The sequence below is a fragment of the Squalius cephalus genome, assembly GCF_949319135.1.
Source record: "Squalius cephalus genome assembly, chromosome: 1".
Classification (NCBI taxonomy): Eukaryota; Metazoa; Chordata; class Actinopteri; order Cypriniformes; family Leuciscidae; genus Squalius; species Squalius cephalus.
The window spans coordinates 53921052-53940662 of record NC_137122.1 but is presented as its reverse complement, the minus strand read 5'-3'; the positions used below and the strand labels follow the sequence as shown (position 1 = coordinate 53940662).

At 38.0% G+C, this 19611-nt stretch overlaps 1 protein-coding gene across 2 annotated transcripts in view; it reads right to left on the bottom strand.

Moving 5' to 3' along the window:
• The window catches only part of xylt2 (xylosyltransferase II), a 39277-nt gene that overhangs the window by 7197 nt on the left and 12469 nt on the right, over window positions 1–19611 (bottom strand). For both annotated transcript variants that reach the window (XM_079873993.1, XM_079873994.1), the window contains exons 2-8: window positions 12478–13000; window positions 11736–11911; window positions 8204–8406; window positions 6169–6249; window positions 4369–4585; window positions 3155–3331; window positions 394–650 (exon numbers count right to left, since the gene is read on the bottom strand). In XM_079873993.1, the coding sequence (XP_079730119.1) occupies window positions 394–650; window positions 3155–3331; window positions 4369–4585; window positions 6169–6249; window positions 8204–8406; window positions 11736–11911; window positions 12478–13000 (1634 nt within the window). The remainder of the gene's footprint in view (window positions 1–393; window positions 651–3154; window positions 3332–4368; window positions 4586–6168; window positions 6250–8203; window positions 8407–11735; window positions 11912–12477; window positions 13001–19611) is intronic.

Below are 19611 nucleotides of genomic sequence, written 5' to 3'. Positions count from 1 at the left end.
ATTGAATTGGATGGGACTGGACTGGAATGGGATGGGACTGGGATTGCATAGGACTGAACTGGGATGGGACTGAACTGGACTAGACTGGAATGGAACTGGACTGGACTAGAATGGAACTGGACTGGACTGGAATGGAATGGGACTGGACTGGACTGGAATGGGACTGGACTGGAATTGCATGGGACTGAACTGGACTGGAATGGGACTTGACTGGAATGGGATGGGACTGGAACTGCATAGGACTGAACTGGGATGGGACTGAACTGGACTGGAATGGGATAGGACTGGAATCGCAGGGGACTGAACTGGACTGGAATGGGACTTGACTGGAATGGGACTGGACTGAATTGGAATTGACTGAAATGGATGGATTGAATTGGATTGGACTGTCACCTGCAGGCCTCAGAACTGCTTTGAGTGTTCTCCGGCCTATGGAGGCCCAGTCTAAAGAAGGAGGAGTACGCCGTGAGGGCCACATCATTGAGGGATGAGACCCCATCAGCCTGTTCGAACAGGCTCTCCCAGTATGCTTTCAGTGCCACCGTGCCTGGCGGGTACTGCCCATACAGATGATTGTCCAGGATCTCAATAGCCTCTTGATTCACAGTGGACTCAAACTTACGGGCGAAGAACGTAGGCCGCGTTAGTTGCTGTTGTGGGAGAAAAAAGTGTGGGGTTGAATTGGTCCCAAATGTAAGGACAATTTCTAATTAAGACACTGGGTCTCGTTCACTAATAATTGTGTGGATAATTTGTAACTTCTCACAAAAAACTTCTCTTTTCCCTAATTCACATGCACACTAACAAATGAATTTGTTCTTAAATTCGTTCTAATAATAAATTTCGAGTTTTCTAAATAAGCGACCATGTGCTGAGAGGTTATTAATTTGCATAAAACTCACCCAATCTCCATATAAGGGCTTTCAGCACAACCTTTCCTTTACAGCCTTCCGTCACTCTCAGCAAACAAGTCATTTTCTAAAGACGATCTCACAGCTTGAGGATCCTTCCTCAAAACCAAAAAAACTCCTTTTTATACAGACACAGATTACAGACCTATCATTAACCTGCTGTATATATGTATCTGAAAACTTCATTTGAGTCAAATACCGCCTTGCTTTAGTAGGAAATACTTCTTAGTAAACTTGTAGTCATAATGGTGTCGACATGTATTCAACAATTTAAAGATTAAACGTTTAGTGGGAGTGAGTTTCTCTCGGTTTCCAGTGAAGGATTCAGTGCGTTTTGTCAGTTCCGCCAAGGGCTGTGACGGTGTTGTGCCGAATTTCGACCCCCGCCAAATTACTACCCCCCCTAGCATTGGTAGGATTAGGATTAGTTGTGGGTTAGGATTAGGATTAGGCAATCAGGTACTGACTTCAACGAGGGGGGTAATAATTTGGCAGAGGGTCGAAATTCGGCACAACACCGGTAAATTTACATTAATATGACAGGGGTGAAGCACAAAGCTCTGTTTACAAAAGAAATAATAGGTTAGCAATTAGATGTTACATCGTAGCCATGGAAACATCTGGATTCGTGACGAATGAGAGAGTTGTGCGTGAGCCCATAAATTTAAGCTTTGTCGGCTTTGTATTCTGGTTTGCGATCCGGTCACTCGATTATCAGCGAATTTAACAATATTCCATTAGTTATTCCACTGGACATGGATTATCTTGTTTCTTTTCCCAAACATTCACTCACGTCTCACCCATTTTCAAAGGGGATTATAAACGTTTTGCTTTTAAGTAGGCCTATTATATTCACATTCTTTACTGTGGTAAAGTAGAAAGACGCTGTAGGACAGATAGCCTACCTTTTTACTTGCACATCAAATTCTTTTTTTTAACACAGTTTGTGCTTGTTATTAAACTTGGTAAGGCGCGTCAGGTTTCTTTGTAAAGCACGTTTCACACACCCGGGTGATTTTAGTTTCGCTTTCTCTGGCAGTGCAAAATTAAACATAGCCTTGTGGAAGATAAAATAAGCTCTTCAGACTTTTTACAACAAGTAGAAAACATGAAGATATTAGAAAAGATATGGTCTCTTTCCTGCTTGTGTCCCACATCCCTGATCCCTCTCAAAGCGCAGAGCGGTAGGCTTAGGCTATATCACACGTCTTTGTGTGGAAATATAAAACAAAAGTTTTTTTTAAATATTTGACTTTATTATATTATTTGAGTTAATATTATTTACTGATATTTATTTCAATGCTTTACAGGCTTTAGTGTGTTGTTTCATTGACGGAAGTGCTCAAATAAACATGCACGTCTGTTACAAAATGGATGTTTGAGCCTTGTTTATTATTATTATTTTATTTCAAAATGTATTTAATTGAGATATATATATTTGATACATTTTCTCTAACAATAACTGTTCTGTTAATGACACTGTCAATCCAACTGTATGTGCGCAGGATAACAATAATCTGTAGGTTTCTCAAAAGCCCTGGAGCTGTCAAAAGTCTTTTGCTGACAAATAAACATGAATTTATCGGTCCAGGTAACACGGAGAACGAGTAAACAATGTTAATTTACATATACTATCAACACTGTGTCAATACGGAGAAGGTTCAAAATCGACAAAGTTACACTTTAAGTGACATTTTAGGCACATTATTGTCTGATTTCGCTCAATTTCATCAATGAAATAAGTTCTAAACATCTCAAAACAAGCACACAGTGGTGTTTTGATGAATGAATTTGCGTTTTTGAATGAATTGGTTGAGTCAACGCTTCAGTGACTTGTTGCCACCTACTGGTGGTTTTAAGTTCAATGTTTAAAGTATCGTTTTCCGTATTCAAAATAATTTAATATTTAAATAAATATAAATTTAAGAATTTGACATAAAAGATGACATTTAATAAGGTTATAAAAAATGTCCCTACAAAAAAGGACTGTGCTTCTATAAAGAAATGTAACCGTAGAGCCTTGACTGTTTACGATGTAATATATTTACGATAAAATATCATCTTAACATGGTTATAAGGCCACCCAGAGTATGTTATCAATGAAAACATTTCATTTCACGAATCATGAAAACATTTGCACGCAGATTTCCCACACAAGTTTGCGTGTACATGTGCTTAGTGAACGAGACCCACTGTGATCCTTTAAATACTGACTTAATATATATATTTATCAGTTCACAGACCTGTATTCTGATGAGGTCTGAGGGTTTGAAGTCATTGGGTGAACAGCCACACCAGTCCACTATGTGCTTATACTGGCACTTGCAGCCCAACTTCCGGTTCCAGTTGGTCACACGCAGGTTATTGTCAACCAAAGTATCACACATGTGGCTGTTTCCCAGCACTGTGTGAAAGAAGGACTGAAAACCAGACAGAGAGGAATTATATAACATACCCTCAGGGACACAGCGCTTAATGTTTACTGCACACTGCCGTACCAATTAAATTAAATAAACTAACATGGAGTATCACATCAACAGTCTCATGAATTTATGATTCAGATTTAATACACAATAACAGTGGCCAGATGTGCAGGATATGATATAACATGCTTCTTTAAAGGGGTCATTTCACCATTTTTTGAAGAAAAAAGGCACTGTACCTTAAGGCGAGACACTACAGGCAAAAAAAAAAAAAAAAAAAGTGTTTTTCATGCATTCATCAATTTTGAGATTTTGAGCTTTTTGGCTTTACATAAAGTGTTTTTTCAGAATAGTGGAAAGAAAACATTTAACTATCATTTAGAGCACTTTATCTATTTTAATTACAGTGTATATCTTTAAAGGCCGTTTCTCAAAATGAGTTTTTCCTCCCACACTGAGCCAGAAATCTCCACTTCAGTAGCACTTACATACACCAAACTTAAGTTTTATTCTTATCTATATTCTCAAGGTTTTTACAGAGGGGTTTGAACATAATATTTTAACAAATAACATTTTATTCCAAAAAAAAAAAAAAAAAAAAGATATACTGTATCCAAAATCCCCTCTGTAAAAACCTTTGAGTCTAATTTTTGTTCTAAGAAATGTATGCAAATTGGTGCATATTTAATTAGATAACACCTCATTTGCATATTTAAACATAACATTTCAGAAAACTTGTAATACAAAAAAAGTTTGCAATTATCAATGTAATCAATTAACTGTGTAAGTATGGTGATATATATTCGCTATATTTGTTACCCTGTTCACCTGGGGTGTCTTGCCTTAAAGTTTTATTCTTTATTTTTATGTAAATGACTTCTTTTCTGAAATATTAATAGTCCTAAAATAGTCTTCATTTTCTTTATGCATAATCATTTCTTTTTACTATGTACTAAAAAAAAAAACAAGTTTGATTTTTTGTGTGTGCCGGCACGACCAGAGGATGTACAGTACATGTGTCCAAAAGGCAGTACCTCAGCAGGCAGTAGAGCGTAGGTGTAAAACTGCTTGAGCCCCGTCACCAGCTCGTCCTGCGAGTTCACCACATACTCCACAAACTTCCGCGTGATGGAGAACCAGTCCGAGCCTCCTGACACCTCCAGCCCCTCAGGGATGCTGCGCTCGCCCAGACGCCACATGTGGTTGTCACATTCGTGGAACAGGCGGTCCAAACCCTGCTTCTTAATGAACCTGCGTGACAGGAGAGAGCAGGATGATGACTGATGTCAGCGCAAACACTGTCACGGCTGCATTATTATGTAAGCGAGGCGTGTCAAAAGTGTCAAGACTGTATAAATATCTAGAAATCATAATGAATGACAACAGGAGTCTCATTAAAAGGCTGAAATTCGTGAGTAAAAGAAACAAACAACGCTATAAAGTGGTTCGGTGCAGACTTTTATTAGCATTTCTCAAGCTGTTTGATTGCTTTTTTTATTCTGACTAAATTCAGTGTCATAAAACCAACACAAACAAACAAACAAACAGGAAATGAATGCCACAGAGGACCCTTGTAGACAAGTGTGTAAAGGATCAGTAAGTATTTAAAGGTTAGTGCAGACTTTTACAAAAAAGTTGCAAAATTTTTAATATTTTTGATAATGTGTATTCAATGTGTAAGGAAGTTATTACTTTATTATACCACTTGTAAATAAATTATTAAGTCTATAAATCAAATGTAGTGCTTTTATTCTCTTCAAATGCATGAAAACAAAGATCACATTTTTAAGAATTGGACACAGAAATTTTAAACTAATTTTAAACCTTTTTTTTCTTTTTTTTTTTTTCCATTGTCTCGGACATCGTTATTAATCACGGACCCACAAATGGAGCTGGTAATTTTTTTTTTTTTAATACTATGCACTACAGTTCAACAGTTTGGGTTCAGTAAGATCTTTTTTTTTTATGTTTTTGAAAGAAGTCTCATCTGTGTCTTTATTTGATCAAAAATACAGCAAAAACAGTAATATTGTGAAATATCAGTTTAAAATAACTGTTTTCTATTTTAAACCATTTTAAAATGTTATTTATTCCTGCTGTGATGGAAAACCAAATTTTCAGTAGTGATGGACAGAAAAGAAACTTCAGAAATGAAAATGAAATGAAATATAAACATTTAAATGATGGCTGAAATAATTTGTTTTTAAGACATTTATTCAAACATATATTTAAATAATGAAGACACCACTAATAGGTTAAGTAAAACTATAATAAATATGGAATATAGTGCATATATTTAGCAAAATTCTGCTCTCTAAAGTTTATCGAGTTTATGGTCATCGAATGGCTTTACTGCTGTAAATGTGACATTACGTGGCATTGTTTACAAGCGGTTTTATTGACGTCTTTCCTCCGGTTGAAACACTGATTGAGCGATTACATGTGACAGGATTTATTTCAGTTAGTTGTAATGTTTCTTTTACTATACCTTCTGATGTTCACCCATGTTTATTTAATGCTGTAACTAGTACTAAAGAGGAGATGAGATGATTGTTTCATATTAAAAGTAACAAAGCTCATGGCAGGCATTGTGCTTTGTTTCAGGCTTTAAAAATCAAGAAATCGATATTGTCAATAAGGATTCTGACTTAAAATTCAACAGCAAAATCAGTGCAAGAGTTGGTCAATTTGATTCAACGAATGTATGCATAACTCTGATCCCAAATTTTTTTAATTCACATAATCCCTTCCCATTTTAGAGCCTCACTAGATGTGATCAGAACTGCTAACCTTACCTGGAGTAACCTCAGAGTTGAATCGAAAAATGAGCTTACCTTGCGTTCTCTCTGCCGTGAGACTTCAGGAAGTTCTTGTCACGGTTCTGGGAGAGAAAAGCCACAAGCTCATCGTTGGTCCTGTTTGAAACCGATAGTGAGAGAGGAGAGAAGAGATAAAAACGAGGGATTATGTCAGAAGCCCAGCGCTGACTGCAGGGTGGCGTGGGTGAAATCTTCATCTGGAAGGAATTAGCTGCTGCTGACAGGATTTTGGTCGGTATCAAACGTCTACATGTGCATCGGGCCACGAACACAGATTTGGCTTATTTAGCTCACTTTAAAAAAAGAAAAAAAGCATCAACAGCTGGAAGGATTGTGAAATTATAAGGCTCTAATGTGTTGCAGAAATCCTCCCGAAACAGATTGCAGAGAAAGAGACAGATTTGCCAGCAACATCACGCTTGCACACAATGAGAACGGCTCAGACGTAAACTCACGAGAAGGCTCCTCGATACGCATCTCTCAAATCAGTATCATCAATTTATCTAAAAAAAAAAATAATTCACTGAGTTTATTGCAATGAATTCTGGGATTGCTTTCTCCGGAAAGACAGCACTGAAGGCATCGTCTTCTTTATCTTTTGGAATAGCTTCATCCAATTTGGTGTCCAAAACTGGGGTTCGCGGGGGAGTTCGTGAGTTGATGAAAAGCTAATAATTAATAAAATCAAATGCAAAATTGCGACAAATAAATAGGTTTTATTTGCATCAATAAATCCTGTTCCTTTTATAGAATAGCTTAGTGCAATTACCAAAATCAAAAGCAGCAATTTAAATAAGTATGTAATCTGGTGCACAGAATGTTTTAGAGTGAAGTGCGGCACTGTGTTCATTTACACGCGTGCAGCTCATGATGCGGTGATCTCAGAGCGGCTTTATTCACATCAAATGCTGATTCTCGTCAAACTGCATCTCTGGATGTGCATTTGGGAACACAATGTGTGCTAGTTTCTCTTTATTTACACATTCACATTATTCCGAACATATTTGTGGACAGAAGTTTCAGCAGTATCCGCCGAAATAAAAGCTTGAGGATTTTGAATGTTTACAGCTTGAGGGTTTGAACTTTTAAAAAGGACGAATTTAAGACATAAATATGAGTATTGTAACTTGTAGCTTGTGGTGCAATTCTAAATTACAACAGTAATCTATTTCTGTCTTCACTTATAATTGGAGTTAAAACTAAATATTTGTTATAATTGTATTTAAACATTTTAATAAGATGATTTTTGTTTTAAAAACTACCAAAAAAAGATTCAATATTTTATCTGTTTACTTGCATGTCACGTGACCATAAACCATCATTAGAGAACCATGAATATCCGTCATTAAATTATTAAAATCTTAACTTACTACTAATTTTACATCAAAGGGGTTCAGCTGACAAAAATGTTTGGGAAATCCTAGTCAATTAGTGTGGTCAACTAGTTCATGTAGGTTTTTCCCTTTTAAAGAAAATCCATAGTTCAGTCATGAAACTCTATCCGAGCACTGACTGGCTCTTCTAAACCCACTGACTTAGCCAATCAGATGTACTTCTTAATCCACATATTAATTTATTACCATTCTCTAGCCGGCGTCCAGCAGCGTGATATGAAAACTCTTGTTTTACCCTCCTCCTCCCCAGCTCCACCTGTATAGATCTGCTAGGCGTCTTCTCTAATTTTCTTACAGCAACATGTTTCCTTATTACACATGTTATTTTAACTAAGCTGAACAAATCCTCGTATTTGATCAGCTGCAGCATAGTAGATCTCATTTGCCAAAATCAAGCATACGTACATTGCTTGCCCCAATAAATGCTGGTTAGAGAGTTGTCATGAACTGAGGCAGGGGTGTCGAATCCTGTTCCTGGAGATCTACCTACCTGCAAAGTAGTCCTGATCTAACACACCTGTCTCTAATTATCAAGTGCTCCAGAAGATCTTAATTAGCTGGTTCAGCTGTGTTTGATCAGGGTTGGAGCTGAACTTTGCAGGAAGGTAGATCTCCAGGAACAGGATTGGGCACCCCTGACCTAAGGCAATGCTGACCTGGTGGGGAAGTCGGTGGCACTGAGGTTGATGAAGAAGTCCCACTTCCAGTCCAACATGGACAGCAGATCATGCATGCTGCGCAGGTAGGCCTTCAGCAGACTGGCCCCGCCCCAGATGGTGACCATGCGCCAGGGAGTGGCTCTCACGTTGGAGTAGAGCTCCGCCATCTCAAGCACTTCCCGATGCATGTAGTTTGAACGCTGTAAGGGACAATAAACAGTCTTCAATGATAGTCAATGATCTTGAAGATGAGTATATGATAGGGATGTCAATTTACACAAATTCCCATGATCGATCATTGTTTAAATTAACGATCAATTAATCGTTAGCCTAATACTGCAATATTAGGCATATAGCCAACAGCATGACAGGGAGTGCAAATGCTGCTCAAAACGAACGCCATGTTCCTCACCAAATGAAATGAGAAGGGTTTTTAATCTAAATAAAGGGCTAGTAGGATCGAAAAATGAGTCGATGATAATTTATTAAATTACTGTATGTTACTGTACATTACTGAATGTGTACAGTAACCCAGAGAAACCCAGAGAATTCACAACAATTTATTAAAATAGTGTTCTCATTATAATGTTGTGTAATATGACAGTCCCAATAATAGTTATTATTAGTCGTGCATTGCTGTTTGAGCTGTTTGAGATATATATATATATATATACACACACACACAAAATAAACATAATATTACAAATGATATCTGCACAAAATGACGCGAATGTACAAGTGAACTTGAACTAAGTTACGTGCGACTCAGAATGTGTGACTAATGTTGTGGACGCGCGCTTCCTGGAGCAACGCGATGAAACGCGGCAACTGAACCCAAATAATTCACAATGTTTTATTACAATATTGTTCTCTTTATAATGTTATGTAATATGACAGTCCCAGTCATAGTTATTATTAGTTGTGCATTACTGTTTGAGCTGCATGCACTGAAGATGATCACCGGCACGCTTTGCTACAGCGTTAATTCTGAACCAAATGCATCCTATATGATATAAATCAGATATAGATAGGCCTACACAAAATAAACAAAATATTACAACTTACATTTGCACAAAACAAAAGGCTGCGAATGCACACGCAAACTTATAGTCATGATGAAGGTGTAATTAGGCTACAGCTGTAAAATGGTCCCAAACATAAGTCCGGCGAGCTCGCTTAATTTTTCTTAGTTTTATCGATTAAATGTATTATCGACAATTAATTGTTAACATCCCTAGTATATGATGAAAATTGTTCAGCAAGCATGTTACTGCAGCAGTGCAGTTTTAGCTGTCGTAACTCTTCTGCTGCTGGGTGAGGGAAGATTTCTTGCCAGGAGTTTAGTTTAGCTCTGAAGAACTTTACTTTTAAGAGGCTAAAACCTGAAATAACTTCAAATGAAATGCTAGAATCAAACGAGACAGGCATGTCGAGAGGAAGAGACAGAGCAGATGTTGTGCCAAATCGTATCAAGGTGTGAGAAGTATTCCTCCAGTAAAAGGACCTGGTTTACCACAAGTTCTGACAAACCTCAGCTCTACACACACACCTTTGTTCTCCAGCATGTGAGCTGACGGCCACCGAGTGTCTCTAACACTCAAGTTTCAATCAAGAATCAATCCCACAGGGCTGTCTTTAAGGGCACTAAAGCTTTTGGCATGGAACAGAGACATACCCATTTGATGTCTGAGTTCGGTTGATTTGGGGTCACAGTGGCTTTCTGAACTCCTGACTGTTTGAACTCTGGTGTGGTTTGCAGTTTGTCTGAAACTAGTAATGCATCAAAATCAAAAAGCAACCAAAAATTGTGGACCTGCAAAGCCAAAAACGGAAACTAATGCTAATTATATATATATATATATATATATATATATATAAATATATATATATATATATATATATATATATATATATATATATATATATATATATATATATATATATATATATATTAGTGCTGGGCAACGATTACAATTTTTAATCGCGATTAATCGCATGATTTTCTTGCGATTAATCGCATTATTACGCGCAAAATATAATAATGAATTCTAAAGTCATGTATTGCACACTTTTGATCTAAATGTACTGCTATATACACAAAAGTGCAATAACATGTGGTTTGCAAAAACTTTAAACAAATAGCCTAATGTGCTTTTTACCAGCAGTATTCCCTTTACACAGTAGCAATAAAAAAAATTGTAAATCTCAACTTAAACATTAATGTAATGTAATCAAATCAAATATTAAACCAAAGCTATTTGCCACTGCCAGGGCATTACCTTTTATCTAGCTTGTTAAACAAGTTACCATCAGAGTCCTGTTTTCTTGGGGTTTTTTCTGAACAGGTATCAACAGGTATCCATCAACTGCAAGATGCTATCCTATCAATATGGGCCAACATTTCTAAAGAATGCTTTCAGCACCTTGTTGAATCAATGCCACGTAGAATTAAGGCAGTTCTGAAGGCGAAAGGGGGTCAAACACAGTATTAGTATGGTGTTCCTAATAATCCTTTAGGTGAGTGTATATATATGATTACACATATATATGATTTATTTTTAATAGGAATGAAAGCGAGGCTGTGAGGGAAAGACATGATTCTCTTCAGCTGAATGTACTTTTATTTAATGTGTTTTTGGATTGTTCTGCTGACGAAACTGCAAAAAAATCTTTCAGAGAAATTGAGCTGTGGAAAATAAGTGATCTGGAGCTTTATAAAGTTTTTACAGCAGCTGCCATTGAAAACACGGTAAGTCTATCCCTCACAGCCTCACTTTCATTCCTTTAATGGCGCTGCTCTGAGTAAGGTCTATAACATACAGGCTCCAACCATTTTAAAATGTTAAAATATTATTTAAATTTACAGACAACTGCATAGAAAAAATGAAACATTTAAAATGACAATAAATTACAGTTGTTCTTGACTTTAAGTGTCATGAAACCCGGTGCTGTTTCATGTTTATTGACCTAGACTATATGAACCTAGAATCGCGCCCGCAGCCAGTCACACACTCCGAAGGCACGCTTCTACCTCACATTCCGTGACATTGCCTCGCCTTTGCTTTTCAACCCGGAAGAACGAAATTGCTTGGGAAAAATAACCAATTTTCACTCATTGATCAAATTTATAAGTATTTTCAGTGCAAAAAAGGTAAACAGTGTAGCGATGTATGAAGCGCAGCTCACACAGAAGTCACTCTCAAACCAAGCAGCTTTCTAACGGTCAACGTGATGAAACCGCGTTAAAAAGTTGCGAAATTTGTGTGGGAAAAATCTTTCGCCCTCGCGCGAAATTCCCAATAGTGTGGGTTTCTATCGAATTTTGCAGAACAATGGTAAATGTGCCTCCCGCTTTACTCAATGAACCGCAAATCGTTACTTTCGTCATGTCCAACTCAAACCGAGACACTTTTTTGAAAATTGTATTTATGGTTCATGAGGCTGTTCTTAGAAACATAAATTCTGTGCAAAATTTTGTTTTCATACCATTTCAATTTGTGAAAAATCCAGTTGGGTTCTTCTAACTTACCTTATCCACATGGATGTAGTAAAAGTGGTCTTTGTGATAGATGGCTTTTAGGAGACGTTTCAACTGTCGGACTGCTCGTCCATGAACCACCAGTACGAAAACCACCCTGACCGGGTTCTCCACCTTGGAGAGGTCAGTGTCAGAAAAATCTGCATGCTGGATGGCACTGGAGATCACTGAAGATGAACAGAGAGAAAACAAACAAACTATACATGTCAAGTCAAGTCAAGCCACCTTAGCGCTTTTTACAATACGGATTTTTTCAAAGCAGATTTACAGTGATAACAGGGAATTAATGCAACAATGTTTGTTTTGGCTCTACAGCAGCTCTAGAAGAAAGTCATTATCCAGTTTAAGGAAGTTCAGCACTGTATTACATGCCAATTAAAGGAATAGTTCACTTCAAAATGAAAATTGTCATCATTTACTCACCCTAATGTTGTTTCAAACCTGTATGAATTTCTTTCTTCTCCTGAACACAAAAGAAGATATTTTGAAGAATGTCGGTAACCAAACAGTTGATGGACCCCGTTGACTTCCATAGTATTTTTTCTTTCCTACAATGGAAGTCAATGGGTCCATCAACTGTCAATCAAAATATCTTCTTTTGTATTCAGCAGAAATAAAGAAACTCATACAGGTTTGAAACAACATGAGGGTGAGTACATGATGACAGAATTTTCATTTTGAAGTGAACTATTCCATTGACTTTCAGACATGATGGATGAAAGAGTGCAGTTACCATGCTGTGGGCAAAACTGAGGCAGAGACTGAGGCATGAGCAGTCCTGCTTGGTGCTGGCAGACGATGTTGGCGATCTCCTGTCGGCACTGTCGTGAACCAGCACGTTGGAGGGCAGACAGGGCGTCCTTGCCCGAGATCTCACATTTGGGCACAAAGTCACTGCTCGGGACTTGAGGAGCACCCTCGACGCTGCCTGGCTCTCCGGGTGCCACTAGATGGATTTTGGCCATTTCCCCTCGCTGACTCTCGCTAAAGTTACGGCTGCTTGAGGGATCGTAATGAGCAACTTTTTCAACAACCACTCTATCTTCCAGCCCGCCAAGGCTCTTGTCCTTCAATGAGGGCTTGCTTCTCCGCCTAGACACCCTCCTGATGATGGTGGTCACGGCGGGCCGATCCTGACGCTGCCTCCACTGGACGTGGTTCGCCCCGGACAGGGCGTTTTGCCTGTCAAAGGCCACAGGATCCATTTTCTGCTCCTGCCCATTGTGGTCGGGCAACTTCGACCGCCTGTGCTTCCGCTGAAAAGGAAACAAATCAGTAAATAAATCAGAGATGTGATACCAAATCCCTCCACATCTGCGCAAGAGAGAAAACAGGATCAAATCTGTTTTAGAACAGACAAGATGATTTGCTCTCCGAGAACAAACTTGCTGACGTTTCAGGGAGCACTGAGACACAACGTGTTTGCTTTATTTCCCATTCGTCGTTTCCCTGTCTCTAGTTGTGGTTATTTTTAGCATTGTTTAGTGGCGGGAAGAGGAAGCAGAAATTCATAATGAGGATAGTGACTCACAGCTCGGCCAACGCATAAAAACACTCAGTGCCATTATCACAACAGCATCTACGGGGTGCAAGGCTGAATCTCACAAAACCTGCCAAGACCATGTTTAAAAATAAAAGAAAAAAAAGGAAATTGGTAACACTTTACAATTAAGGTTTCATTTGTTAACATTAGTTAACTTTAACTAACAATGAACAACACTTCTACATGTACTATTTTCAGGCCTTCCCGCTTGGGTCTCTCCAGCGCTGGAAAGCTTTTCCAGTATTAACACGAGTCCTAAGATCTTGCCTGATCATAACCCTTCTTTTTCCAGAGATATTCCTGAGATTCTCCTCATTGGTAATCTCAGCTTTATCATTCTACAGTCTTTCTACAAATGTCCCACTCGCTCACTCTCTCTCCTCCCACTCAATGAGCAGATATGCCTCCTGCTGCTGATTGGAGCTCGGCCTGATCGGACCTCAGACATCTAGCAAATATTCACAAAATTGTTATTTATTTATGTCAGATTTATATTGGCCATGGAAAAAAATTATATTGGTCGACCACTAGCTTCCAATGTCGCAAAAAGAGGAACATATGCAAACAAACTAAAACAATCTAGTCCGGTGTTGAGAAAAAAAGCAAACCACAACCCCGCATGACATGCCAATGTGGTGCTGGAAGTATGTAGTGGGAGAGAGAGAGAAATATCAAGCAATTCCCACCACTTCCTGCTATTGGATCATTACACAGCAAGGCTGGGTCTATGCCACACATCTGCTGCCCACACAAAACTAAACAAAAAACAATGGATTGTGGGCCAGCAGCCCTAGACCAGTGTCAGACGATACAGCACCAGTGGGCCTCATTATCTGGAATCATTTGGACTTTTAAGCTCAGTCGTTTCAAAGTGAACCAACAGCTTTGTTTCAAAACATGAGTTAGCATAGACTGATTACCAAAGCTGAAAGCTGTTTCACAAGGACCGCAGCACAGTATGTGTTCTTCGAGAAGGTAATCCCAGAATACAATGCAGTCAGCTCAGGGAAATGAATCCTTAAACTCAGTATATCAATTATGTATGTATATGTATGTACAGTCAAACCATTTATTCAGACACCTTCAACATTTCTCACATTTTCACTGTTTATTCGCAGAAAATGGTAAATTATGACAAGAATCAGTTGATATTTCACTGGTTTTGTCCATCCTTCTGTTAGACTGTCTCACAGATGAATCAGGTTGAATATCTGTCAGCTGTTAAATTCAACTACACAATTAAATAATAATACCAATTTAGGTCAAACAATTACCATGTAATGCTTCATTTTGTTCAGTCTGTGGTGTAAAAAGGTCGCATTAGCAATTAAAGGAAAAAACACTTAAGAAAAACATGGTCAGGTCAAAGTGTCTGAATAAATTTTGGTCCCAAATTTGTATAAATTTTACTGGTAGTCCAGTGTATGAAGAATTGTTGGGTATAATATGTCACAGTTTACTTTGTTTAGCTATCCTCACTTACATAAGTGAACTATCGTGTCCTGCACCCACAAAAAAATATCAAAAATGAAATATGGTGTCTGAATAATTTTTGGTTTGACTGAATGTATGCATGTATGGATGGATGACAATTTAAATATGCATGATATTAATATAATGCATTCAATTTTAGAAAAGTACTATCAAAATAATGTAATATAGGCCTAATTCTGACGATTTTACCAATATATGTATGTGCCGTGTAGAATATTGGGCTGTTATATTAGCAATGTTGGAATAAAGCTTGTGTTATATATACGAACACTGTCTGCACACTGCCTCTCACCAAAGTTTACTTCATAACCTTAAAATCAACCCACAAAACAGGAATGTTTGAGTCGTTGTCAAATGCGCCTACACTGGGTGCAACCTACACGTTAAGTATAGAGGTTGGAACAAAGAAATAGATCTTATTCAGAGCCTAGAGGCAACAGACTTGCAAATGGCAAATCAAGCAAAAGGGTCAGACAGTTAAATCAGTGAAGTTGTTGACTAGTTGTTCATATGACAGTAAATTTGAAAATTAATTAATGAATGCATTTTATTTGTTTAGCATTTGCATTTAATACACAACCATGGCCATATGTTGGATTGGATTTATCACTGAAGTCTTTATTTCAGATTGTAATAACCTGTTTTGCTGAAATCTGAAATGATCATCATTTGGCAACAGTCTAAGGGTCGTAAATGCAATGAAAATGATAAGAAATAGCCTATATCTCAAAAGTACTAATAGAATTGTTAAAGGAGTCCTTAAGGAAGCTGGCCTGTTAAAGAGAAATCTGAATCAGACCCAGAATCGTTAACTTGCTTTAAGCAGCACAGGTCACAGCAACATCACATGACCTGCAGTATTTGATTCTTCCAGTCTTAAGAGACCAAAGGCTGCAAACTCAATGGCCTCTTTCATCACACTGAGACGCAGAGACAGAGAGACAGAGGTCAAAGAAGCCTGTGGATGTGCTGTGGTTGGAGAATAAGGAGAACTTCTTGTGTAGGGATCAGTTAGGACGGTTGACTCGTCATCAAACAATCAGTTAGTCGGCTAGTGCGTAAAGGTTCTTCATTACTTTTTAGCGGTGTAAAAGGGCTGAATATAGAGTCATTCAGAGGGGATTTCAGCGTAATAATGGTCAATACGTTCACACAAACAGCAATTTGCTAACAAAGCGCAATAAGTCTTTCAGTGACAGTAGGTGAATTAGTTCATTAAATAACATTAATAACAAAACAACTTAACATTCCCCAACAATGCCACCGATGTTTATTTAAAAAACGGGCTATTTTGCACCTCCTGTTCAAAGAAAACATGGCAAATGTGCCTATAAAACCTAATACTGGGAAGTCTAAAGTACTTAATTGTTTACACATGCGCTAGGCGTACAGTGCGCGTGACATAGATTTCCTTATCAACATAGTATGCACGTAATGTATGCATGCAACCAGGGCTGCCCCCTAATAGTAGACTAAACGTTAGTCAACCAAGATTTTATTAGTTGGTTAGTTGCAGGAAAAAAAATAAAAAAATTCTACAGGAAGTGGCGAAATCACACAGTCCGTGAGCGACTTAGCGGCATTCGCCTGTCATCCATCGACCTAAAATATGGCTTATCAATTGAAACATGCAAGTAGAAGCAACTTTACATGGCCGCTCGCTTTAACGTTAACCTATATTAAATGTGCACTATTTTTAGTCATACAGATAAGTCATTCCAAACTGTAAAGGGTCTACTTTTATTTGTGTACACTCGCAATATCAACAAAACATGCTTTTGTAAAATAAAGAAAACAAACAGGATGCGCTTTCTGCCGTCTCGGTCTCCCTGAACAGCAGCGCGTCACATAAATGAACCGAAACTCCTCAGTTAGGGCTGGGATAAACGATTATTTTTTAAACGATTAATCGAGTGATTATTTTTTCGATGCATCGATTAATCTAACGATTATTTTTTTCAGTCCGATTCGATTTCAATTCGATTATCGATTATCTCCCCATTAATTGACTAATAGCAATTTATACATGTTGATTTACATATCTGAATGAAAAAAACATGAATTTCTTAACATTGCAATATGTTTATTGCACTTAAAATTCCAAAATAAAAGACTATACAAGTGCAAAGTAATGCATTCTTAGTCAGAGGTAGCATTCAATAAAACCTTGAAGCCTTAAACACAGGCCTAGCTTACTGAAAAAAGTGCATCTTGTAATTCTTCTTTCAGATGAAAATAACAACAACTTGATGTCTAGCATTCAATAAAAAAAAATAAAAAAAAGGTCACCCAAAATACTTGTTTAGAGCAATTGAAAGAATACAGTAACCAATGTAATCTTGAGGTCTTTAAGCTAACACAGATAGTGCTGCTTTTCCAACAAAAAATAAATAAAAATTAACAGCGACAGTGGGAGCCAGCAGCCTGTCATGGCGTCCTTCCTGAACCAACAGAATTGAACATTTGTTGAAAACACATATCCCTAGCTTACTGAAAAAAGTGCATCTTTTAATCCTTCATTCACATAAAAATAACAACAACGTATAATACACTCTGCCGTCCGGTTGGAGCGGCGCCATGTGAAGACGTAAAGTTATCGAGCTCTCCACAACCAGCTTTAAATTTCGTTTATTTTGCTCTTATTTTATATATTAGTGTGCTAAAGCTGCCTTGGTGTGTTAATAAGAGCGTACCAGTGTTAATTCAGTTGGGTTGAATGCAGTTTGGGATATTTTTGAAGGAAAATGAACAAGGGCCGGAGTAACCGCAGAGATGCAGAATCGACTGCCAGCCAAAACGCTAATGCTAGCGCCGAACTCGACGCGACATCAAAGAAAGACACGGCTTCAGCTAGTGACAACTGCGTGGTTCTTCAAGCGATTAATTCACTTAAAGAGGACTTGATTGCAAAAATTGAAGAGAAGGCTGCTGCCCAATCAGCTGAACTCTGCAGCCAAGTAGATCAGCTCCGAACAGAGTTACGCAGTGCCGTGGATGCTGTTAATGCCAGGCTGGAAGCAGCGGAGGCGCGGGTGAATGGGTTGGAGTCTGCGATGAACGGCTACTCGGACTCCACTACTACTCTTGAGAAGGAGCTTATGGTTATGAAAAAGGAGTTGGCCGTATTGAGAGAACGGAGTGAAGATCTGGAGGCGAGGTCACGTCGCTCAAACATTCGCATTACAGGAGTTAAAGAGGGGCGAGAGCACGGCAAACGGATAACTGAGTTTGTGGCCGGACTCCTGAAAGAGGCCTTGAACCTCGAGAAGACCCCACTCTTGGACCGAGCCCACCGCACTCTTCGCAGCAGACCAACTGATGACAATGAACCACCTGCCACCTTAATAAATTCAAATCGGATATAGTATATTTGCAGGAGACTCATTTGCTGAACAAGGACCATCCCAAACTTCACAGAGGAGGCTTTACGCAAATATACCACTCTGACTTCAACAGTAAGAGTAGAGGAGTTGCTGTTCTTATACATAGGAATGTACAATTTGTCGAGGAGGTCACTGTGAAGGATAAAAATGGTCGATATGTAATAATTAAGGGCAGACTTTATAACATGCCTGTGGTCCTGGCCAATGTATATGCACCTAACTGGGATAATGTACAGTTTTTTTAGTGATTTCTTTTCATTTTTACCTAGTCTTGATACGTATAATTTAATTTTAGGAGGAGATCTGAATTGTGTTTTACACCCAATTCTGGACCGCTCTAGTTCTACGACTATTCCAGCTAGTAAATCAGCGCAATGTATCAATGCTTTTCTCCAAACATATGGCGTAATGGACCCCTGGAGATTTAAATACCCATCATCCAAACAGTTTTCATTCTATTCACCGGTACATCAAACATATTCCAGAATTGATTATTTTCTGCTGGATAAGAAACTACTCCCTCTAATGACACAAGTGGAGTATGACAGTATAGTTATCTCAGATCATAGTCCAGTATTAATAAAGCTTCGTTTCCCAGGTAATTCAATCTCTCAGCGTATGTGGCGCTTAAACTCAAGGCTTTTGGCAGATGAAGATTTTGTTAAATTCAAAGAGACTCAAATTGATTTCTTTCTCGAGACAAATGAATCCCCAGAGATAAGTTATAGTACTATATGGGATACTCTGAAAGCGTTTGTGAGGGGTCAAATTATTTCGTATCAAGCTAGTGCTAATAAAAAGAAATCGAGGCGGATTACGGAAATATTTAATGAAATAAAGACAATCGATCAGTCACACTCTACATTGTCCTCTGAGGTGTTGCATAAGGAGAGACTCCTGTTACAAGCTGAATTTGATTCTCTGACCAGCGAGCGCGCAGAAGATCTCTATTTCAGCCATTCCCAAACTGTGGTCCGCGGAAAGGCAAAATAAAATATAAAATAATATTTTTTTTTACCTTCATTTTACCAGGAAATTCCCATAAAAAAAGAAAAGTAAAAAGAATACGTAGGCCTATATTGATATAACATTTTAATTAACCTTTAATCAGTGTTAAAAAAGGACAACACTTAAGGTGTTTGGGGTCAAAATGACCCCAAACTTTTAAAGAGCGATTACATAAGGAAATATACATTTTTATATGGAAAACTATATATCATTTTTTTTATTTACTTCTCAACTATACATTTATGCTGTGTTTTTGTGGAAATTTTGAAGTTTTTTAACTATTTACTGCACAATTACATAACTAGGCCATAAATTGGCTCATGAAAAAAGATATTTTAAAGAAAAAATCACTTAAATGATGATCTTAATTAAATCTAAATAGTTTTTGGACATTGCTCTATGTGTTAGGGATAGAATACTGACATCTGCTGGTTTGTGG